At 47.9% G+C, this 24523-nt stretch overlaps 1 protein-coding gene across 4 annotated transcripts in view; it reads right to left on the minus strand.

The window, feature by feature from the left end:
• ATG16L1 (autophagy related 16 like 1) overlaps nucleotides 1-24523 on the minus strand; it is a gene marked incomplete at both ends in the record, with an annotated part of 40776 nt that overhangs the window by 1236 nt on the left and 15017 nt on the right. For 2 of the 4 annotated variants that reach the window (XM_080690223.1, XM_080690221.1), the window contains 11 exons: nucleotides 399-446; nucleotides 524-673; nucleotides 3999-4104; nucleotides 4326-4446; nucleotides 8671-8742; nucleotides 10345-10415; nucleotides 13315-13420; nucleotides 15681-15783; nucleotides 16684-16740; nucleotides 17285-17371; nucleotides 21814-21879. In XM_080690223.1, the coding sequence (XP_080546349.1) occupies nucleotides 399-446; nucleotides 524-673; nucleotides 3999-4104; nucleotides 4326-4446; nucleotides 8671-8742; nucleotides 10345-10415; nucleotides 13315-13420; nucleotides 15681-15783; nucleotides 16684-16740; nucleotides 17285-17371; nucleotides 21814-21879 (987 nt within the window). Of the gene's footprint in view, nucleotides 1-398; nucleotides 447-523; nucleotides 674-3998; nucleotides 4105-4325; nucleotides 4447-8670; nucleotides 8743-10344; nucleotides 10416-13314; nucleotides 13421-15680; nucleotides 15784-16419; nucleotides 16471-16683; nucleotides 16741-17284; nucleotides 17372-21813; nucleotides 21880-24523 lie in introns of all 4 variants that reach the window. The other 2 variants (XM_080690222.1, XM_080690224.1) reach the window with 2 other exon arrangements.

Raw genomic sequence — 24523 nt, forward strand, 5'->3', positions numbered from 1 at the left:
ATAGGGAGAGAAGGAAGCACTGATGTGCAGCCTCATCTCTGCAGCATGGGCGTGACCCAGGAAGTGCCGGGACAGTCCGCTTCGTGGGAGAAGGGAGAGCAGGAGCGAGGGAGGCAACTGTGACTGCCCACCCACATCCACCCAGGCAGAGCCTGCCCGTCCTTCCCGAGAAGCCCTCCAATAGGCCGGGCACCCGGGGGAGCGGGGCGGAACTGCCGGCCCAGCCAACCAACACAGGTCCACTAGTCTCAACAGGAACACTAGGAAGGGAAGAGACACGACGGTGCCTCTAGCACAACGTCCAGGCTCACTGCGGACACGATGAGCCCTATTTACTTCCCCGTGGGAGAACCCCACACGCCGACAGAGATCAGCCAAGCTGGGGCATCGCCACCTACCTGAAGACAACTCTGGTCCAGTCAGAGCCGCACTTGAATCCAGGCGCACTGGAGAGACACGGCACCGTTACCCACGCTCCCCCAGCCGGAAGCAGGCAGGGCCGCCGCCCCCGCCCGCCCGCTACCTGAACGTCTGCTTGACGGTGTTCGTCCGCAGGTCAATCACTTTCAGCAGGTCATCACGGGAGCAGCTCAGGAGCTCGGTCCTTTCCGGGTTTAAGTCCAGGGCAGTGATTTTCCCCAACAGCTCCATCTCCTGGACCACACTCTCTGATCTAGGGAGAACCCCGAGACCTAAGTGGGAAGGTCTCAACAGCTCCACTTTGCCCAGGCCCTACGGCGTGGAGGAACTGAGTGCACACGGAAGGCAGCGGTGTCCCAGCCTAACAGCTACCTGCACTTTCCCATCAATAGGCCCTACAGCACTGGTTTAGGTGCCAAATGCTGAATCTGCTAAGAATTCCCCTGCGTTTACAGGTAGGTGCCATCATGCTTGGCTGTTGTAAGTTTTGTTTTGTTTTTGCAGTACTGGGAATTGAGCCCAAGGGCATTGTACCTCCAGCGACACCCCTAGCCCTATTTTTATTCTCTATTTTGAAACAGGGCCTCACTACATTGCAGAGGGCTTCACTAAGTGGCTGAAGCTGGACAATAAATCTGCAATCCTCCCGTCTCAGCCTCCCAAGTACTGAATTAACAAACAAGTGTACCAGCACACCCAGCTGTTATAAGTTTTTAAAGTAAGTTATTTTCTACCTTGATGAGCAGAAATTTATCTCATTGTTACTAAATATGTGGATCCAGGCACAATACTCCACACTCTAAGGTCAAACTTCAGAGTTTTTTCAAGGGGTATTCTAACTCCAAACTACATCCTCAGCCCTACTTTATATTTCTTTTGAAACAAGGTCTTGTTAGGGTGATGAAAGTCTCATTACTTGCTGAGGCTGTTCTCAAACCTAAGATCCTCCTGTCTCAGTCTCCCAAGTACTGGGATTACAAGTGTACTGGGATTACAAGTGTGCACCACCATTCCCGACTCAAACTTCAGGCTTAAAAAGCCAAGCAAATGTTACAACTAAAATATGAAGTGGAGCAGGCATGGTGGTGCACGCTTGTGATCCCAGTGCACGGGAGGCTGAGGGCAGGCTCTCTGCCTTTCAAAGCTCTAGCCGTGACCATGTCTCCGTTGCCCCCCCACCCTGTGGGGCACCTAGCTGCCTCCACGGTCAAATCACCAGCCAACTGCACCCACCTCCCCGGGACCTCACTGTCCTGGGCTTCTAGCCCTGACCGCCTTACACTTCAAGGCTGGTCGGCAACAGGACTGTCTCCCAGCTTTCCTTCCGCTTCTGGACCCTTCTCCTTGCTAGCTCCCTACATGCGGCCTTACTTCAGCCTGTCACCAGCCTGCCCAAACACATTCCTCCTGTCATGCTGCTCTCCCTCTACTGCCTTAAACTCAGGTCCTATCAGCTCTGATTTTCCCACACCCGCTATGCCCGCTGCCAACCCCAAAGTTATGTTTGAGGCCAGCCCAAACACCTTAGTGAGGCCTTGTTGCTACATAAAAAGGGCGGGGGCGCAGTTCAGTGGTGAGCCCGGGGGCTTAATCCCAGTACTTAAAAATAAATACATCTACTCGCTTCTACAGACGAATCACCCACCTCCTTAGACAAGGGCTCCTGCATCTAACTCAGTAGGCTGCTGGCTGAATCACATCTCTCCCTCCCTCGTCACTGTAAGCAGCCTACAGGTAGTTTGCTATCTCATCATCTGTGTAGCTGGTAATGTGTCCGATTCATAGCACGTGTAATGAACCAGAGACTTAGCATTCTATTTTGGGGGTAAAGAATAGCATAGAGTTAAGATATAGGTGTCCAGGCCGGGTACGGTGGTGTAGGCCTGTAATCCCAATACTTGGGAGCCTGAAACGGAATGATCACAGGTTTGAGGCCAGCCTCAGCAATTTAGCGAGACGGTCAGCAACCTAATGAAGCCCTGAAACAAAAACTTAAGACAACACACAGACACACATGCCAGGCCAATCACTGCATCCCTTGGCCCTTGAGATGGTTCAAGGTTGCGCAAAGTGCCGCTTCCATCAACAACATCTTCACCAGAACTGGCCCGATCTCTTCGTTCCCCTGAAGGGGCAATGGCGGGCCATAACAAACTTACTGCAGCAAGGAATGAAGGAAGTTAAATGGGAAAGCGAAGTGGGGAGGAGCCCTTGGGCAGGAGTCTGCGGTTCTGGCGGCCGAGGACCCTCATCTACCTGGGTACCTGTTTCTCTCCCCTAGTTTCCTTTCCATGTATCTCCATGAGACAAAACTCTACCTTCTGGATGTTCCTGCAACCTGGAGAGAACTGACTCCTACTACGTTTTAAAATGAAGCCCAGTGAGGAGTGGTGGTGTACACCTGTAATGCCAGTACTTGGCAGGCTGAGACACAGTGGCCAGCTTCAATAACTTAGGATCTCAGCAACTTAGTGAGGTCCGATTTCCAAATAATAAACAATGAAAAATAAGACTGGGGTATATCTCAGAGGTAGAATGCCCCTGGTTTCAATCCCCAGTACCACAAAACAAAACAAAACACAACAGGGCTGGGGGTAGAGCCTGGTGGTAGAGGGCCCCGCCCCTGGGTTCCATCCCTAGTACCGCACACACATACAAAAGATGCCTAACTCTGTGCTACCACCCTGCTCAGAAAATCTCCAATGCTGCCGGGCGTGGTGGCGCACGCTTGTAATCCCCGCGCTTGGGAGGCAGAGACAGGAGGATCGCGCAGGTTCGAAGCCTGCCGCGCGCGCTGGCTTAGGAGACCCTGTTTCCAAATAAAAATGTAAAAATAGGTCTGGGAGTGTAGCCCGGAGGTAGAAGGGCTTCCAGGAACCCCAGTACCACCACCAAAAAAAAAAAAAAAAAAAAAAAAAAAAAAAAAAAAAAAAAAAAAAAAATCTCCAATGCTTAAAAATAATACACTATCATGATAGCCGGGCATGGTGGTGCATGCTTGTAATTCCCGCGCTTGGGAGGCTGAGACAGGAGTATTGCATAGGTTCCAAGCCAGCCTCAGCTACTTAGTGAGGCTCTCAGCAACTTAGTGAGACCCTGTTTCCAAATAAAGTGTAAAATAGGTCTGGGAGTATTGCCCGGAGGTAGAAAAGCCCCTGGGTTCCACTCCCAGTACCACCAAAAACAAAACAAAACAAACCCCAAAACCACTATCTTACTCAATCTAACTGAAAATGTTTTAACCACACACACAAAGGATAAATGTGTGAGGAGACAGAAATGTTTACTTAGATTCTAACAAATTTTGGGGGGCAGTGGTGCTAGGAATTGAACCCAGGGTCATTCTACCTCCAAGGTACACTCCCAGTCTTATTTCTCTTCTTTTTGAAACAGGGTCGCACTAGGTTGGACACTACTCGCTCAGGTTGTACTCGAACCTGGAGCTCTCCTGTCTCGGCCCCCCACGTACTGAGATTACAAGTGTGTGCCACCACACCTGGCTAAAATAATTAAAACCTTAAAGTTCTACTATGAAGAGACTCTCGTCTATCCCCTCACCAAACTCTTGGATGCCATACCGGATATCCCAGAAACGAATTTTCTTATCAAAATGTCCACTCATTACACATTGCTCTGTGCAGACAATATCATTGCAACTGGATCCTGCAAACACTGTCTTTATGCCTGGAAGAAAACCAAACATCATTAGTCAAGTAGAAACACCCAGGAGGCTATGCATACGACACCACCCTAACTTCAGAACTGTCAGCATTCCCAAATGAAACAAAACCTCAAACGAGAACAGCCGCCATCACCCCAGCGCCCCTCTGAACATGAACTCAAACTGCACTACAGGAAGTGCAAGTGTCTACACCAGCACAGACAGAGAGACTGAATTTCCTCACAGACTTTGCTGCGTAGATCCCAGAGTTTCAGGGTCCGGTCATGACTTCCTGAGACAATCCGCGCATTGTCCAGCAGGAACTTAGCAGAAAGCACTTTGCCGCTGTGTCCGGTGAGCGTGTGCTAGGAAAGAGAACACGGCCAGGGTGAGCCTTGGGCTGCTACAAGCTGGCCACACTAGAGGAGCAGCCAAGGCACCCAGTCTCGAGGTCCGACCGGGAACTCTCAAAGCAGCAGGAAGGCAAGGGCGCAGCAACATGGAGGAGGAATGTCAGCTCGGCAGCATGTCTGGCCTGCTGGGCGGCTCACAGAGATTTCTACAGGTCAGTGTCTGGCTGCCGCCCAGAGGTGAGGCACTGCTATAGCTGCGATCAGCGCGTCCTCTAAAGGCCCAGGTGTTGGCGGCTTGGTCTGCAGCCTGCGGCATCACTGGTACCGGTGGAACCTTCGGGAGGGCAGGCCCAGAGGGAGGAAGTTAGGTCATGAAGGACATGCCCCTCGAGGGGATGCCAGGGCTCCTGCCATTTTCCATTTCATTCTTTGCTTCTTGGCCACCACGAAGTGAACAGGCTCCTTTGGCACGCACTGTCAAGACGTGCCAGGCGGTCACAGGCCCAAGCAACAAGGATCAAAACCTCTGAAACAGCGCGCCAAATAAACCTGTCCTCCTTGGAAGCTCCCTCCCAGGTATTCTGTCATAGTGACCACTAACACAGGTGTCAAGCCCAAGAGAAACCACCCAGTAAACACCTAACATCACCAGCACCAAACCAGGTGCCTCCCCGAGAGGAGTGGCAGTGGGGGAGGGTGCTTGGAATCAGCTCCAAACACACCTGTCTGCACTGTTCTGGAAACTTTTTGTAAGTATAGCAAACAAACAAACAAATAAACAACAACAAAACAACACCTGAATTTTATCCAGTACCACTGAAAATTCCATATTTTAAGTGAGAAAAAGAAATGGTTACTGCAGGCATAATTTAGAAAAGGAAAAGGAAACACCAGGACTCTACACAAACAATTCTACCCCTGGGGTGTTTTCAATCAGAGGTCTCAGCTTGAAAATGTCAGATCACAGCCCCGGATACCAGCACTCCCAACAATCAATCCCTTTGTGATGAAGCTGTCGGATGCCAGCCACCATGTCTTCCTTGGGCTCGCCAGGGAACACAGAACAGGGACATCCAGCCTGTCAGCTGCCCTTTTGTCCACCATAGCACGGCTGGAGCCTGGTGGGTGAGAGGCGCTGGGGACGTCGGGATGCTGGGGCACCTGGGGCGTCAGACCTTTTACTAGTCATCACTGACCTCTTTCAGGGTGGAATGGACATTTTTATACATGTAGAACCCCAAAGACTTGGGAGATAGCTGATGTTTGCTTTCTAATTAGAAAAAGACCCCAAGCCCAAGGATTCAAGTCTTACGTCCACTTCCCAGCAGGCAGAAACGAGGAAGAAACAAATGGACTAGCCTCTCCAGTCACTAATGCTCGGATGTGTCCTCCTGGCGAGGACTCAGTTGTATGGCCAAAGCTCACCCTACAAATTTTTTTTCTTTTAATACTGGGGATGGAACCCAGGGGCATTCTACCTCTGAGCTACATCCCCAGCCCTATTTATTCTTTATTTGGAAATAGGGTCTCAGTAAGTTGCAAAGGGCCTCACTAAGTAGCTGAGGCTGTCCACGGACTGCGATCATCCCATCTCAGCATTCCGAATGCTGGGATTACAAGCGTGCACCACCACGCCTGGCAAGTCCTTTAAGTGACTGGATATGTCAGAGACCCCTCACAGCCGACTGGTCTAGCAAAGGGAGATACAGCCTAGGCCCCAACTCCTCCACAACAGGGTCTCTGCTGGCTAGGGCTTGGCAAGACAGCCTACTGAGGAAGGACACCCTCTCCAAAGAGGGTGCGTTACAAACTCACTTATTTGGGACAGTTTCCCAGCACTATGACCTTTGCTTTTTAGGTCTACATCCTTAGGTCTCCTTGTTATTTCAGACCCAAAGTCTGATGCCCACCTGTCAGTTCTACACAGACCCCCTCCCTTTACCTATGGAGAACACCACCCTCAGCTATGGCTGAGTCTGTGTGTTTGTCACCTGGAATCCAACCCAGAGGCATCCTACCTTCAAGCTACACTCCCAGCCCAATTTTATTTCTTATTTGGGAACAGGGCCTCACTAGGTTGACAGAGTCTCACCCACTATCCTCCTGTCTCAGCCTCTCAAGTACCGGGATTACAAGTGGCACCACCATGCCTGGCTTGAATTCTAATCTTAGCTAGGTCACTTTTTAGCTTATTTGAGCTTAAGTTTCCTTATCTACCTACCTCACCTGGTTTCCCTGGAAGAGAATTTTTTTCTTTTTAATGATACTGGGGATTGAACCCAAGGGACATTCTACCTCTGAGCTATACCTCCAGCCCTATTTCTTATTCTTTATTTTAAAACAAGGTCTCAGCTGGGTGTGGTGGTGCACGCTTGTAATCCCCACGCTTGGGAGGCTGAGACAGGAGGATCACACAGGTTCGAAGCCAGCCTTAGCTACTTAGTGAGGCTCTCAGTAACTTAGTGAGACCCAGTTTCCAAAAATAGGTCTGGGAGTATAGCCCGGAGGTAGAAAGCCTCTGGGTTCCACCCCCAGTACCACACACACAAAAAATAAATAAATAAAAACAAAAAATAAAAAAATAAAACAAGGTCTCACTGAGTTGCACAGGGCCTCACTAAGTAGCTGAGTCTGGCCACAAACTGGGATCCTCCTGTCTTAGCCTCCCAAGTACTGGGATTACAAGCATGAACCATCACGCCCGGCTTTCCCTGATAATAAAAACAGGAATATAAATAACATTTATAGGCCAGTACTGGGTATACTGCACAGAAGTCACTCAAGAAAATTCCCTTTCCCTTTAAGCAAATTAATGTTGGGAAATATTCACCCCATCTTAAACATCCAATAAAAGACCACCGGTTAAATAAATCAGAGTGCACCACAGGCGGGGCTGTAGTGCGGCCTTGAGAACTGGCCGGGCGCCTTTTCTACACCAGGGTGCAGCACCACAGGCTTCAACTGAAACCGTGCTCAGGGATGCGAATGGACGGGGCCCGTGGCAGGCTCCCTGCCACGCAGTCTCCTTCCCTGGCCCTCCCGCAGGAGCACGGGCAGGTCCTCCAGCTGCTGTAACGCACACCTTTGTCAGCAACTCTGCATGTTAAAATGTGGGCCTTCTCCTGAGGACCAAGAGCTACTAAGTGCTGGCTACCATGTATCCCGCTACCTTCCAGAGCTCCTCCAGGAAAACAAAAAGGCCAAGGGAGGCGACTGTTTCTAAAGGCTCTCCTCTTCACTCCTGCACCACCCGATCAGACCAGAAGCCTATGGAACAGACTGTTAACACAGCGCCAACACCTCCCTAGAGATTTAGGAAGTTCATCTTAACACCATGTCAGGTTTTGGTGACAGTTAACACAAAAACAGCATCTTTTTTTGGGGGGGGGGCTGAAATGCCCACCAATGCCAAATTCGTCTTTTGCTTTCAGTAACTTATTTAATGAGCACCTGTGACAGTTCTTTCAAGCTCCAGGAGAAGAGCACCTTCGCAGATGGGGCATGTATATGCCTTTCCATCAGAGCGTGATGCAACCAGTAAGTTCTGGTCTGTCGACGCCCAGCTCCACATCTCATTCCATTATTCACCTCTCCGCCTTGTCCCCCCGCCCAGCTGTCGGGCTGCCTTACGTCTATCATAGCACATCCTCAGCCGGGCGTGGTGGCGCACGCTTGTAATCCCAGCACTCGGGAGGCTGAGGCAGGACTGCAGGTTCTTGGCCAGTCTCAGCTACTTAGTGATGCCCTGTGCAATTCAGTGAGACCCTGCTTCAAGATTAAGATTAAAAAATAGGGCTGGGGTGCAGCTCAGAGGTAGAATGCCTCTGCGTTCAATCCCCAGGACTGCAAAAACAAAAACAAAAAGTAATAGTCTTACTCATATATTCTACTTTCCAGCTACACTCTAGATGTTAAGTTTTAGGTCTTAGGGACCATAAGAATCACAATTCACATGTTGGTGCTAAAATCTATGAAGTTAAGCTAAAATTGGTCTCTACCAAACTATCAAAAATACTTAGCTCTTATGAACAGAAATATCCCATGTCTTTCATGGAAATGTGAGGGTCCTATTGCAAATATGTTGAGATTGAATCCTGGACAAAGAAAAGAAGAAACATGATTCTTCCAGAGAGGAAATAGTGAACAAGTATGATTTTGAGAGTTCTCTGATCATTTGCCGCTTGTCCTCTATTTTGGGCCCAGACTTCCATATGCAGTTTGGAGATTATGTCTTACCCGTAATCGATAATCATCCACAGTCCAGATGCGGCTTGCAAAATCATTTGAGGCTGCTAAGAGATAAGCTCCCTGGAGGAATGAAGTAGAGGACAAATAACTTTTAGCCAAAATAGAGGAATTGTGCTCACCTGATACAAATTCCCCAAGAGTCAAGTCTAGGGTTTAGATGCCTAAGACTACACCAACTATCACCGCCATGATGTCTAATCCCAGATCTCCTGGGTGCAGACCAGCTTCCTGAGGTCGCTCCCCCCCTCAATGCCACAGACACCCCAGGCTCAAGACAGAGCCCAGATGCCCTCGCTCACGAGCTGTTCCCTGGCCACCGTCCCTAACAGCATACATTCTTGGCGTCCTGTTCCCACTGGGAAGCCCAGAGGCACCCCTGTTCCTCCCAACTACGGCTCTCAGGGCCACCCAGTTCCCATGTGCCCTGTGCCTGGCCACACCCTCTCCTGTCTCACTGCACCATGGGCCCAGGATATCTGAAGAACACTTGGGCCACTTCAGACCTGCCACTTCCAAGCCAGTCTTCAATACTGTCAGTTATCAGTTATTCCAGGATTTAATGCTATTCGTGTGTGTGTGTGTGTGTGTGTGTGCGCGCGCGCGCGCGCCACTGGAAACTGAGTCCAGAGGCATTCCACCTCTTAAGCTACAAGTAACCAGCTCTATTTGATTGATTTTTAAAATTTGAAACACGGTCTCCCAAAGTTGTTGAGGCTGGTCTTGAACTTGTGATCCTCTTATCTCAGCCTCTCCCAAGTACCGGCATTACAGGTGTGCACCACCATGCCTGGCCTCTGTGTTTGTGTATGTGTGTGGTACTAGGGATTGAATCCAGGGGTATTTTATCTCTGAGCTATACCCCCAGCCCAATTTTATTTTGAAACAGGGTCTTGCTAGGCTAATGAGAATCTCATTATTAGCTGAGGCTGTCCTCGAACCTGCAACACTCCTGTTTCAGCCTCCCAGGTACTGGGATTACAAACATGTACCGCCATGCCCGGCTTGGCCTCTGGTTTTTAAAAACCTCTCGGGGCTAGGGATATAGCTCAAGAACAGAGCATATGCTAAACACGTGCAAACTGTTACTACAATCCCTAGCACCTCCAAAACACCCTCAAGGCTCCACTGAAATGTAAACCTTGCAACACACAACACAGGCCAACCCACACCTGACTTTCCATCTTATCATTATTCCCCAACTGAACTCAAGGAGTAGTTTTCAACCAATCTTGCCCATTGCCCCAGATGTGGAACACCTATAAAAATATGAGCCAAACATGGTGGCATACATCTGTAATCCCAGTACTGGAAGGCTGAGGCAGGACGATATTAAAGTCAAGGCCAGCCTGGGCGACTTGCTAATATTCTGTCTCAAAGACCTGGGCTAGGTATAGCTTAGTGGTGAAGTGCCCTGGGTTCAAACCTCAGTATCAAGAAAAAAAGTACTGAGTGACACTACAGGTTTAGTTATGTCTACCAGTGTGTTTTAGCTCATCAGCTTATCAGTAGATCCACCAGTTCTATAATCCACTTCTACCTTTCTCTAACAAGGACTGATTCAAGATACAGAAGGGCAGAGAAACCAGGTAAGCTACTTCTACGTCAAGGATCAGGTGTCCCTACTTTTCAAAAACTCTAAAATCACAGCTATTAGGTACTTACAGCACTATCAAACTCAATGCTTGTAATTCCAGCGTTACTGCCAGAGAGAGAACCTTTCAGCTCACACTTCTCTGTATAAAAAGAAAAGACAGTTGGTTAACATTAATACATGGGCTTGACAGGGCACTGAAATCCAATGGAAATTAACCACACTCTCAAAAACAGCTTTCCTGCATTTGCAGAATGAAGCCACGGGACTAAGAGAATATGAATCAAAATAAAGTGAGCAGCAAACGTATTTAAATGGATGAGTCTGCATGCTAAGTCATATGAGTTATTAGTTTCCCTTATAAAAAGGGAAATAAGACTTCATAAAACTGCCTGAGTTTATCTAGTTCCATTGCTTCTCAGTAAAATTTTCTAACTTACACACATTATCTTTGGGTTTAATCAGTACTCGTGCCAACTACTACTTTTATAGTAAATGACCAAAATTCCAGAATCCATGGCTTAATAGTTCTCAATAAGGTCTAAAGGAAGTGCTTAACATTGTGTTAAGTGATGAGTTGGTAGACTGACAGTAGAGCCTCGTTTGGCACTTCTGGGATTTGGCCTTAAAACTTCTGATTCCCGTGTCCCTGGCACGGTGGCCAGCTAGCCACGGCTGGTCCCCCACCCTGCCCGGACTCTCCCTCCCCAAGGACCAATGGCACTGCAGCCCCACATTCACCCACCAATCTCAGATGGGTCTTTACTTAAGGCCAAGGAGGAAACAAAACTACCTCTGGTGTTTATTTGTTTGTTTATTTGTTTTCTGCAGTACTGGGGATTGAACCCAGAGGCATTCTACCTCTGAGCTACATCCCTAGCCCTATGCTTTATTCTTTATTTTGAAACAAGGTCTCACTAAGCTGCAGAGGCCTCACTAAGTAGCTGAAGCTGTTGAACCATGATCCTCCTGTCTCAGCCTCCCAAGTACTGGGATTACAAGCATGCGCCACCACACCTGGCTCTGGCGATATTTTTAATTAATTGCAACAGCATAATCATAATGGATTTGCTTAAAAAAAAAAAATGAGGGGAGTGACTGGGAGCTGAACCCAGAGGCATTTTATCTCTGAGCTACAACCTCAGCCCTATTTATATTTTTTGAGACTGGGTCTTGCTGAGTTGCTGAGCATGGCCTCTAACCTTCCAATTCTTCTGCCTCAGCTTCCCAAGTACTAGAATTACAGATGTGCACTGGCCAGGCCTTGTGAATGCCAGGCAAGCGTTCTAAAACTGAGCTACACTCAGCTCTGCTTAAATTTCATAAACCAAACCTCCTAAGATTTTTTTCCCCAGGTCTGGGGATGGAACCCAGGGGTATTTGACCTCCAAGCTATATCCCTGCCCTATTTTTTTATTCTTTATTTTGAAACCGGGTCTCACTGAGTTGCAGAGGGCCTCACTAAGTAGCTGAGGCTGGCCACGAACCAGGATCCTCCAGGTCTCAGCCTCCCGAATGCTGGGATGACAAGCGTGCGCCACCACGCCTGGCTGATTTTTTTCTTATAGTAGGGTTTTTATTATTATTTCTCCTGGGTTTCGGTAGGCTTTAAGGGCCAAGGGGTTAACTAAGTCACTTTCCTGCAAATTAAAGGTTAGGGCAGACAGGTGCAGTGCTCTGCTATAATCTGTTCTATCCAAAGGGACTAGCAGACTGCTCATATTCTAACAAGAATCAAAAGCAGTAATCTGTGGTGGCTCATTCCTGTAACTGGGAGGCTAAAGCAGACAGGAGGATCACAGGTTTGAGACGAGCCTCAGAGACTTAGCGAGGCCCTCAGCAACCTAGAGAAACGGTTTCAAAACAAAAACTAAAAAAAAAAAAAAAAAGGGCTGGGGTGTAGCCTGGAGGCAGAACGCCTCCACAGAGTACCCACAGAAAGGAGCACAGGACTTCAAACCGTGACTGCGGTCAGCCCTCGCTCTATAAACTCGTCCGCCCTGTGTAACTTTCTGGCCACAAACTACATAACTTGATTTACTGAGTTTTACTGTCACTGTGTGTCAAGTAAGAAAGGTAAAAACCACCTTTCTAGCCACACAGGGCTATCCCGAGGACTACAGAACTGACAGACAAAGGCAGCTTGGAGCTATTCATGGGGAGACAGTGACGACGTATACGCTGCAACTATGAAAACCTGACAAAGGCATTCCTATAAACACCTTCAGCCTTCCATTTTGTTTAGCAACAATACATGCATATTTAACTGAATCTCAACAACGTCAAATCGGGGCTGCCTAGCTTCAGAATTACGGGACGCTTTTACCAACCCCACTTGTTCAACACACTGCTTTTCAGCTTAGATGTGGCTTATCATTTTTCTTCTAGATCATTATTAAATGCAAAAGCTACAGGTTGTTGTATAATTTATTTGTTAAAATTTATTCCCAGCGGGGCATGGTGGCGAACACCTCTAATCCTAGTACTGGGAAGGCTGAGGCAAGAGAAACACAGATGTGAGGCTAGTCTCAACAATTTACTAAGACCCTGTTTCATAATGAAATAGGGCTGGGGTGTAACTTATATGTAGAATGTCCCTGGGTTCAATCCAGTATCACACACACACACAAAAGAGGCTTTTATTCTTTCTAGAACCCGTACTACCTCGTAAGATGCTCTTATATGAGAAAGATTACATTCAAATATAAAACTAAAATGGTAATTATGCTTTGGTCAAATGATTCTTTACATAAATGTTCTGTCAGCTGGGGGCAGTCCCAGCACCTAGGACACTGAGATAGGATAGCCTCAGCAACCTAGTGAGGCCTTATTTCAAAATAAAAATGCCTTTGTGTTTAATCCCCACTACCAAAAGCAAAAGGGAAAGCACTGTTGCTTAGAGGTAGAATACCACTGAGTTCAATCCCCAGAATAAAAGAAAAAATTATGTCTTACAAAGATTAACAATTTAGAGTGCCCGAGAGCAAGGTCAATCAGAGTCTACTAACACCTTTTTTCCTGTGACTCAAATGGGTTCTTACCTCCAAATACTTCCCACAGCTTCACCTTCCGGTCCATGCCTCCTGTGGCCAGCAACCGGGAGCCTGGACTGAACTGCACGGCGTTCACTTCCCCATCATGCGCATCCTGCGAAACAAACGTTCCACCTCAATTCCAATCATGGCCATCCACAATCCCGAAACACACACACCCTGAATGCCTAACTCCAGGCAAAACACTGACTCACCCTTAAACAGAGGTGGATCCAGCCATGAATGGAAGTGGACTCCTAACTCAAGATCTCCTGAGATTCTACTTCCAGTTTATTCTTAGAGTTACAGTTACATTTATTTAAATGCAGTACAACCTTCTGAAAAGGCAAAATCAGTACAGACTGTCTGAAGTTCTGTCTTTGCACTAATTTCTTTGAAGAATAATGAGTTCTTTTTTTCCTCCAAGCTAGGTCCCCAGCCCTTTTATATAGTTCTTTCTGGAACACTTGCACTGGCATTACCAGCAGGGCGATCCTGGCCAGGCTTCGCAATGCCTTGACGTCTTACTTTGTTCATCCACAAAAAGATTTTTTTTTTTTTTTTTGGTGGTACTGGGGTTCCTGGAAGCCCTTCTACCTCTGGGCTACACTCCCAGACCTATTTTTATATTTTTATTTAGAAACAGGGTCTCCTAAGCCAGCGCGCGCGGCTGGCTTCGAACCTGCGCGATCCTCCTGTCTCCGCCTCCCAAGCGCGGGGATTACAAGCGTGCGCCACCACGCCCGGCCACAAAAAGATTTTTATGACCTTAGACTGTCTAAAAATGAACAGGCTATCAATAAAAGTGTCAGTCATTATTTTCAAAGATTTTGAAAGGGAATCAGGCAGAACAGCACCCAACCGCCTGCTCCTTAAAAGGCGAGTGGACACAGAGCATTTCTGGCTGAAGATGATATATGTGACTCGCCTCCAGGTGGGCAGTGTGGGGAGATGCACTCCTGGGAGCGTCTCCCAGCAGCCAGGGGAGCGAGCCGCAGCGGAGACTGGCTTTTCCACTGCTGAAAATCTGTATGACAGGACCTCTTTTTTTTTTTTGGTGGTACTGGGAACTGAACTTAGAACCCTTTATTTTGAGACAAGGTCTAAGTTGCCAGTGCTGGCCTTGAACCTGAAATCCTCCTGCCTCAGCCTCTGAAGTACTGGCATGCGCCACAAGGGCTGGCTCTAGGTGACCTGAGAAACTAGGTCCCCCCCACACCCTTTTTTTCAAAGTCTTTCTCCTGACGAGGTCTCAGATTGAAAACTTGAGATCATGCACTGTCACATCCTGCCCGCCACTCGTCAAGCTCCTGTGTGGCTGATCTGTTGGACAGCAGTCAGCTGTGACCCGTTCACTCCCGGAAACACACACTGACAAAATCCTCGTGTTATCAGCTGCTCCACAATCCCATACACAGAACTGGAGTGCCAGGAAGAGAGGGGCTGCTGGGAGCTGAGGGCAAGGGAGGGGACGTGACTTGCAGTGCAATCAGACCTTTTACTCATCATCATTGACCTCTGAGAGAAGAGCACGCCCCGCATGCAATCACAGGGGCGGGGTAGGGCTGAAAGGAGTCTTGCTGTTCTCCAGCCCGCTTCTCCCCCAACACGGGACTCGGCCAGCTGAGGCAGCTCGCTGCGTGGAAATATAAACAACTCATGCAGTTCCTCCTTATGCCTGGAACTGAAAGCCCTGCCACCTGAACACCAATTTTTATAGCGAGGCTTTCCCCCGTCAGCTATTCGACCAATCCCAGCACAACGCGGGGACTCTGCTCTGGCTCCCCATCTCTCTCTCCAGGGCTTTAACGGCCCTGAGCCAGATGGACATCTCCCCAGGCTCCTTCAGTTCCTGCTCTGTTAACGCTGGCTGGAACATGATTATCTGTCACTAGCAGGACCTAGCTCTGAACTCCAGATGACAGTCGGCTTTCCCAGGGGCTGTGCCCTGCTTCTCATCACAGGCTCTTAATGGTGAGAAGTCAGGGCTTTTATAAAACCAACAGCTTCCCTGCTAGACGTCCAAAGCAGACTATCAGCTAGAATCTCACTCTAAACTGGAGCTAAGTGGTGACCACAACCACATGAATCACCCTTGATTTCTGACCATCCCTTAGTTTTCTCTTGCCCTATCCTGCACACTACCAAATCCTTTCTCAAAGTCAGTCCAGCATTAGAGGATGGCTGGAATAAATTCTGTGCTCTAAAGCTAAGCAAAATCTGTTAATCCCTCAGAGGCGACAGAGCCGGCAGGTGAGAGAGCTTGATATGAGTGAGGGACGGAAAGCTCAGCTGTAGCCATGGAACAGCCTCTCGGCGCTCAGGCCCTGTCCCCATATCCGGATAGGAGGGCGTGGGGAAGAAGCAATACTTACGAAGACACACAAGGCAGTCGTCGGGACCCGCACGTCTTTACCAGAACCAGGATGAACGTCCACGCTATCCTGGGGGACTGGGAAGGAAGAGACTGAGCGTCTCCTAGAGTGACACAAAGGCAATGATCAGGCAGGATCGCACAGGGACACTGTTCAGCAAGCTGTCAGAAGGGCCTCAAAGACAGCCTGGCTTACGCAGCCTGTCTTATCAATGGCTTTCTTCCTTCTAGACCTTTCAAATGCAGAGGATTTGCAAAATGAGAAGCATCCTCACTTGAATGGCAACAGGAAAGAGCCGTACACACCCTGCTCTCTGGCCTTCTAACTCTGGGCTTTAAAACTCTCACTGAAAAGCTTAGTCCTGAACACTTACTTAGCCTGTCAGTTAGCTGTGAGGGAACTTTCCCGACTCAGCATAACTGCTAGCTCAGTCGATTCTTTGGCATTTTGTAACAGTACTTTAAGATGATTTCCGTGCCTAGTCACAATCACCCTGAGCAACACTTGTGGTCAAGGCGGGGTCAAATGCATGCCGAAGAAAGAGGCTAAGGGTACAATGACCGGACAAGGAGCTCCTCGATGCCAGAGCGCTGCCAGCGTTCATTCCTGGGAGCATGCAAAGCGCCCTGGTTAGCATGTGGACATCTGATGATTGCAGGCGGGCGGGCAGTGCAGAGCAATCGGTGTGATTATCAATGACCCACACTCACATGCGGGGCTAAAAGAGTAACATTTTCACCTGGCAGCATCAGAAGAAGAATGATGTCCCAAAAGGGGAGACTCGGACAGACTAAAGGGAAAGGCCAGAGGTCAGCACAAAGCGAGATTAAAGGAGAAGAAGTTGAGGAAAAAGGAAGAAGCTACAAGAATAGCCAAATTAAGGCAATCGTATTCTCTGCACCACTCAAGTTCTGGTGTACATTTCAAGAATAATAAATCATGTATATACACTAGGTATATTTACACACATTTTACAAAGGAAGGCGAAGGTCTTCTAACCTACCCAAAGATATTAGTGATAGAATCCAGAAGGCCTCCAGCAGGCTGCGAGAGTCGCTTACTAAAGAGGAGGGGAGGATAGGTTTAAACCTTAGGAACATTTTGCCCAAATAATCAGTCAAAACAGCCCACAAAAACAGGTATCTGGAAGTATGTTTCCCACTTACTTCCCAAATCCCAGGCAAGAGAAATTCGACTCAGTATTTGAACCACCAGAAAATAATGGGAAGGGAGAAGGGGAAACCCAGCCTAGGAGTTTTAAATAAGATTCCCTAGTATTAACGTAACTTCTCTAGGAATAAAGCCTTAGACAAGAAGTTTGTCTCACTGACCTAATAATTTGGGGGTGTTAATGACCACCGCACTGAGTCCTGCTTTAGGACACACCCCCAGACCTCGTCTCAAGTCACTGAGCCCAGTACGGCAGCAGGCTCTCTCTCAGGAGTCCTCGCCACTGATGGCCGCCGTGCTGCTCCCCTCCCAGCCTGAGGCGGAGGTGAGCATGACAGGTCCTGGCTGCCCCCGGTACGCTGGGTGCATGACTGTGTCCTTCTGTCCTGCCCACAGATGCCCGAGCTCTCCTCCCGGCCCACCTGGCTACTCACGGGGTTGCTCTGCTGATGGCTCGCACAGGCGACGTTTCCTCCGTGTGCTCTGAGGTTTCATCCACAATGACTTCGATGTCATCATCCCTGGAACGAAGGCAAGAGATTCTGTCATTCTGCTCGACAGGAACTCTGTAACGAACCAGCTCTGTAAAGGCCAGTTTCTAATCACAACCCACGAGACCTGGCTGACCGTACTGGCAAAGGGCTCTCTGGAGAAAACGGAAGAGCTGCCACTTCAGAGAAGCGACAACATCTCACCCGTTCAATCCAGATGTTGACCAGATGTCAACTGAATAACTTTCCAAAGCAAAGTCTAGTTGCTATTTGTATTTGGCTCTGAATAGCTGATGCTTGTCTCAACGCTCAGGGTAGCCGGACCTGGCGACACACGCCTGTAATGCCAGTGCTTGGGAGGCTGACACAGAATCGCAGGTTCCAGGCCACCTCAGCAAACAGAGACTCACCAACCTAGTGAGATCCTGTTTCAAAAGAAAAATAGGGCCAGGGATGTAGCTTGGAGGTAGACTATTCGTAGGTTCAACCCAATACCACACACAAAAAAATAAAAATAAAAAATCAACAACAGAAGCCCTCAGTGCTGTTGACACTGCCGCGCCCATCACATTCCAAGTGATGCCCCAGTCACAGGAACACACGCCTTGTGCGTCTACTACACCGATGCGAAACACCGCTGGGACTCCCCTTCCTCCACGCCTCACAGGCCATGTTCTTCCTGACCCAGAGAAGGCGATAATTATTTTGGTCTTGATTTCCTACTGAGCTGCACTCTTCATAGAGAAGTACGAGCCCAAGAGCTCTTCACCCCTTGTTTGGATTCTTAAGAACGTGAAAATCAGATTTTTCCTTTTCAGTGAGTAATTATCTGTATTATGTGGATGCATAAGTAAGAACTTGTTACTAAGCAAGTTAAACCATATCAAAGTAAATCTTTTTCACCACTGTGAGATTAAGTGTAATTGCCCCACGATCCTGGCCAGAATGCACACGAGAGAATGCTGAGGACAAGGTCACTTCCTTCCTCACTGGCCTTCACATTAGGCTTGTGGGGTCACCCATGCTCCTGCAAGGACAACAGGAGAGAGGACCAAAGGTAAACTGGGCCTGTAACAATGCTCTGGGTTTTTTTTTTTTTTTATTGGTGCATTATATTCATACATCATATTGGGGTAAAAAACGTGTGTGTACATACAACAATGCTGTGTAAGATGGAATATTATGAACCTAAATTGCCTAGAACTTTGCACAAAACCAAGCATGAGAAAACACCCGGACTTGCCAACCAGTTCTCAAAACTCTCCAAAGACACAGATATCTAATTCAGAACGTCTACCCTCTATGAAGTACAGAGACTGAGAAAACCTCTAGCTAAACTAAGCGTGGTACACATGCCGGTAATCCCAGTACGTAGGGCTGCGAGAGCAGGACGGCAGGGCAGAGGCTGGCCTCAGCAGCTTGGTTGAGTTGTAGCTCAGAGGTAGACTGCCCTGGCTTCAATCCCCAGCACCCCCACCAACCCCGTCTCCAGCCAGCCAGCCGAGGTTACATCCTTGTGCAGGCCCTTCCTACTGATCTGTATGGGATGTTGGAATGATCTAAACTGTCACCCAGGCACCTGGTTACACTGGCAAACAGAAGGCAAGCAAATGACACTTTTGTAAGCTGTTTTTTCTTTCTTCTTCTTCTTCTTCTTTTTTTTTTTTTCAATACTGGCAATTGAACCCAGAGGTATTGTACTTCCAAATTACACCCCCAGCCCCCAGCCCTATTTTTTATTCTTTATTTTGAAACATGGTCTTGGTGAACATGATGGTGCAAGCTTGTAATGCCAGTACTTAGGAGGTTGAGACAAGAGAATCGTGAGGCTCTCAGCAACTTAGTGAGACCCTGTTTCAAATAAAATATAAAATAGGCTTGGGAGTATAGTCCGGAGGTAGAAAGCTTCTGAGTTCCACCCCCAGTACCACCAAAAAAAAAAATAAATAAATAAAATAAATAAAATAAAATAAAAAATAGGAGCTGGGCTTGGTGGTGCACACTTGTAATCCCAGCATTTGGTAGAATGCCCCTGGGTTCCATCCCCAGTACTGGGAAAAAAATAGGACTTAGGGTGTGGCTTGAAGGTAGAATGTCCCCGGGGTTCAATATGCAGTACTGCCAAAACACACACCACACACACACACACACACACACACACACACACACACACACACACACACACACAGCCTCACTAAGTTGCAGAGGGCCTAAGTAGCTGAGGCTGGCCGCAAACATGCAACCCTCCCCTTACAGTCTCCCAACTACTGAGATTACAAGTGTGCATCACCATGCCCAGCTTGTAAGCTGTTATTTTTAAGAAACCAAATCTCATTTCTGGGTAAGCTATTTATTTATTTTGTGGCTTTTATTTATTTATTTATTTTTTGTGTGTGGTACTAGGGGTGGAACCTGGGGGCTTTTCTACCTCTGGGCTATATTCCCAGATCTATCTGATTATTTACTTATTTACTTATTTATTTTTTGCGGGTCTGGGGATGGAACCCAGGGGCATTCAACCTCTGAGCTACACACCCTGCCCTATTTTTTTTATCCTTTATTTTGAAACCGGGTCTCACTGAGCTGCAGAGGGCCTCACTAAGTAGTTGAGGCTGTCTGGGAACTGCGATCCTCTGGGTCTCAGCCTCCCGAATGCTGGGATTGCAAGTGTGCGCCACCACGCCCAGCTTCAGATCTATTTTATATTTTACTTGGAAAGAGGGTCTCACTAGGTTGCCAAGAGCCTCACTAAGTAGCGGAGGCTGGCTTTGAACCTGCGATCCTCCTGTCTCAGCCTCCCAAGCGCGGGGATTACAAGCATGCGCCACACGCCTGACTATTTTGTGGCTTTGGGAAAGTTTATCTGATAGGGCAAGAGATACACATATATTCTACTCTAGAGCAAGAGTAGAGTATGAGGACCTTTGCTTCCTATAAGTTAAAGATTTGTTTGGTGGATGATTCCTAATTTAACCACTCCTCTCAACTTAAAATATCCATGCTCAAAACAAAGCTTGAAACCCCAGTGACTCCCACCCTCAACTCAGAGGCAGATGAAGGACTCTCAAGAGCAGCCTCATCTACTGTTCTTAGAGGTCATTTATATTCTTTTTGGCGTACTGAGGATGGAACCCTGGGCGTTCTACCTCCCAGCCACACCCCCACCCAGCCTTATTCTTCTTATTCTCCATTTTTAAACAAGGTCTTACTAAGTTACCAAGGGCCTCACTAATAGCTGAGGCTGTCAGCAAACCTGCGGTCCTCCTGTCTCAGCCTCCCCAGTATTGGGATTGCGAGCGTGCTCCACCACACTTGGCTCAGAGCTCACGTCTGTGTCAAAGGTTTGGCCGTTGTACTTGAAAGTCACAAACCGAAAGGGAGTAGAAAGTGAACCTCTACCCCAGATCACACAGTAACAGGCCCCATTAGAGGCCCAGTGTGCTCACAGAAAACAGTGAGGCACCCCGGTGCAGGAAGCAGGCGTCACACTCAGCTGACGAGTGTAAAATGGGAACAACTTTTTGGAATGTAATTTGGAAGTATGTTCTACAAGTTTTAACCAACAAATTTTACTTTTATATTTGGTACTGGGGACTCAACCACACAGGCACTCTACCTCTGAGCTATCCTTCCAGGCCCTATTTTAAAATAGGGTCTGGTAAAACTTTTTCTTTTATTTACTTATTTTTGCGGTACTGGGGATAAAACCTGGGGGCATTCTACTTCCAAGCTATATCCCCCAGCCCTATTTTCTATTATTTATTTTAAAACAGGGTCTCACTGAGTTGCCAAGGGTCTCACTACATAGCTGAGGCTGGCTGCAAACCGCAATCTTCCGGTCTCAGCCTCTCAAATACTGGGATTACAAGTGTACACCACCATTCCTGGCTTAAAACTTTTATCTTAAAACAGGGTCCCCATAAGAAGCTGAGGCTGTCCTCGAATCCTGCAATCCTCTTGTCTCAGTTTCCCAAGTATTGAGATTACAGGCATGAGCCACTATGCCTAATGTGTTTTTATTTTTGGAATAAAAATTCTGAACTCACACCCCTAGCCTTATTTTATTTTTATTCTGAAACAGTGTCTCACTAGGTTGATGAAAGTGAGACTTGCTGAGACTGTCTTCAAACTGCGATCCTCCTGTCTTAGCCTCCCGAGTACTAGGATTACAGTTGTGCATCGCCATGCCTGGCTCTATAAGACTATTTTTTTCTTTTTTGGTGGTACTGGGGATGGAACCCAGGGGCCTTCTACCTCCAGGCTACACTCCCAGAACTATTTTATATTTTTTAAATTTGGAAACAGGGTATTTTAACCCAGCTGAGGCTGGCTTCGAACCTGCGCGATCCTCTCGTCTCAGCCTCCCAAGCACGGGGATTAAAACCGTGCGGCACCACGCCCAGCCTCTATAAGACTATTTTAAAAGAAACAAACCATAGGAGCACAGTTTAGATGTGCTTATCTCTACTTACTGTTCAACTGGCAGGGGCTCCTTTGCTGCTTCCGCAAGCTCTTTCTGCAGCCGTGCTTGCCGCCTCCTATTTAAAAACACATCATGAATGTCCGTGTAAGGAAAGCACGAAGTCTCATTCTAAAAAACTACTCTACTAGTTTTGATAATATTTGAACATTTGATGCTTTATCTAAAACAACAGCTAGCCTTTTCTGTGGCGCAACAGCTCAAGGAGTCTGATTATTACTAAAACGACAGCTAATCTGGACAAAGATACCCGAAGCCCCAAATTCAAGACTGTTGTAGCTCTCTATGACCAAGAGTTTCAGAAGAGAGCCTGGAGGAGGGATGTGTTACCAAGAGAAAACAGAACTGGCAAGGACGCCACCTGCTGGGACCAGGCCCCTCGGCTGCGACAGAAGGCACTTCAGGTTCTAGTGAGGGCTAGTCATGGCCACAGCTTAGCTCTCTGCAGCAGTTCAGACAATCCTGCATCCACACACGCACATCACGAATAGTAGTAATAAAGATATTCAGGACTCACCTGTACCTAACAGTTTACAAGACAACTCCCCAGTGCATGCAACCCACAGCCCGCGGCCCTTCTGTGAAATGGCACGGTATCTGCCCAGAATCCGCCCATCCTCCCACATGCTTTAGATTACCCCTGCGCCCCATGACCCAACACACTGTGGAGGCGCTGTAAGCAGCTGTGCACTGCACGCTGGGAAACAGGCGCAGGAGAGGTCTAGATGCTCAGTCCAAACCCTCACGCTTTCCCTGAGAATCTGCAACCACAGACGTGAAGCTTGTTGATTCCAAAGGCTGATTATACTATTATTTCCACTGAAGATTAGGAAAGTGAAGTGCTAGGAAACTCCCGACTGCCGAAGTGCACAAAACTTGAATTACTAAGGCTAGACAGAAGTCTAGACCACGGCAGACTGTTCATGTCCAGTTTCATCCCCCTCAAGCCCTAAGTTCAGGAATTCCCTATACCTTGGCAATGTCACTTGTTTGTGAAGGACCCCAGTATGGAACTCTAGCACTGCTTTTGAGTTCCGATTAGTAACTCGGATGAAATCTCCCCCACTCTTTTCCTTTTTCTTTGTAGCACTGGGGACTGAACCCAGGACATTCTACCTCCGAGCCACGCCCCAAGGGCTATTTTATTTTTATTCTGAAAAAGGATTTTAGTAGGTTGATGAGTCTAACTACTTGCTGAAGCTGTCCTGGAACCTGTGATCCACCTGTCTCAGCCTCCCAAGTACTGGGATTACAGGTGTGTGTCACCAAACCTGGCTCCATGCCGTTAAGTCTTAAGTGGGAAAAACTCTACTTCAGTAAAGGACACATGACAAATTATAAATATATACACACATATATTCTCTTTTTTTGTGGTACTGGGGATGTAACCCAGGGATATTTTACCTCCAAGCTACACCCCAGCCCCTTGATATTTTGTTTTGAAAAAGGGTCTCACTAGGTTACTGAGATTCTTGCTAAGTTGCCTGAACCTGTAATCCACCTGTCTCAATCTCCAAGTACTTGGATCCCATGAGCCACCTTTAAGGGAAACCAGAATCTGGGCATGGGGAACCACTGTTCTACAGGGATGGCACTTGCTAGCAGTCCATTTCTCTACTTCAGATCCTCCTTCTGCCAAGGGAAGAAAAACAGGGAAAAGTACACAGCACCTGCAGCCAGGCCTTCATCGGCGGAGCTGAAAGGACAGGTGCCTGGGCGCACCCCAAGTGGCCAGACGGTGGGCCACACAGCCTGCTGCGAGCCATTTCCAGTGTGTTCCATCACAACCCAGGTCAACAAAATAGCTACAAGTAGGAAGAGGAGGGAAATGAAAAGGGAGGGGCAGAAAAGCAACAAGGTGGGCTTCTATAGAAATCTGACTCCCCAGGCCTGACACCCGCAAGCACGAGACAACTCCAAGGCATAATCCTCGGGAGCAATTTCAGGGGAGGAGGAAGGGCAGATGCACGGTCACGAGGCCCGTGCTGCTCAGGGCTCTTCCTCAGCATCAAGGTCTCCCTCCGGCAGCCTGGCAGCCAGCAGCCAGGCAGCCAGCAGCCAGCTGACCCTGGGGTCCTCACCACCTTCACCCTGCCTGAGAGTGCCGAGGCATAAGCCAAACCACTGAGCGTACACTAAGTGTGAGACAAATGATATCAGAAAGACAGCTCACTTTTTTAGAACCCTCAGAAAGTTGGAAAATCTAGAAAAGTATAAAATGAGAAAAAACCATCACCTCGCCACCCAAAACAAGCATCATTAACAGTGTCATTTCTTCCAGTCTTTTAATAAAAAGTACACACACAGCTGAGTGTGGTGGCACACACTTGTAATCCCAACATTTGGGAGGCTGAGAGAGGAGGATTGCGGTTCAAGGACAGCCTCAGCTACCTTAGGTGAGGTCCTCTGCAACTCGGTGAGACCCCCGTTTCAAAATAAAGAATAAAAAAATAGGGCTGGAGGTGTAGCTCAGAGGTAGAATGCCTCTGGGTTTCATCCCCAGTAATGCAAAACAACATACAAAGCTGGGATTATGATGTTGATGTCAAAATTTATTCCCCAAGGGACTTACTTTTTTTTTTAAAACTAATGAGTATGCGCCATCGCCAATACTTGTGAACAAGCCTCCTTATAATAAAGTCCAACAGTGGGGACACTTGTCAGACTTCTGCGTATCCCAGAGGCCTGCAGAAGACAGCACA

The sequence above is a fragment of the Muscardinus avellanarius genome (assembly GCF_963383645.1).
Source record: "Muscardinus avellanarius genome assembly, chromosome: 2".
Lineage (NCBI taxonomy): Eukaryota > Metazoa > Chordata > Mammalia > Rodentia > Gliridae > Muscardinus > Muscardinus avellanarius.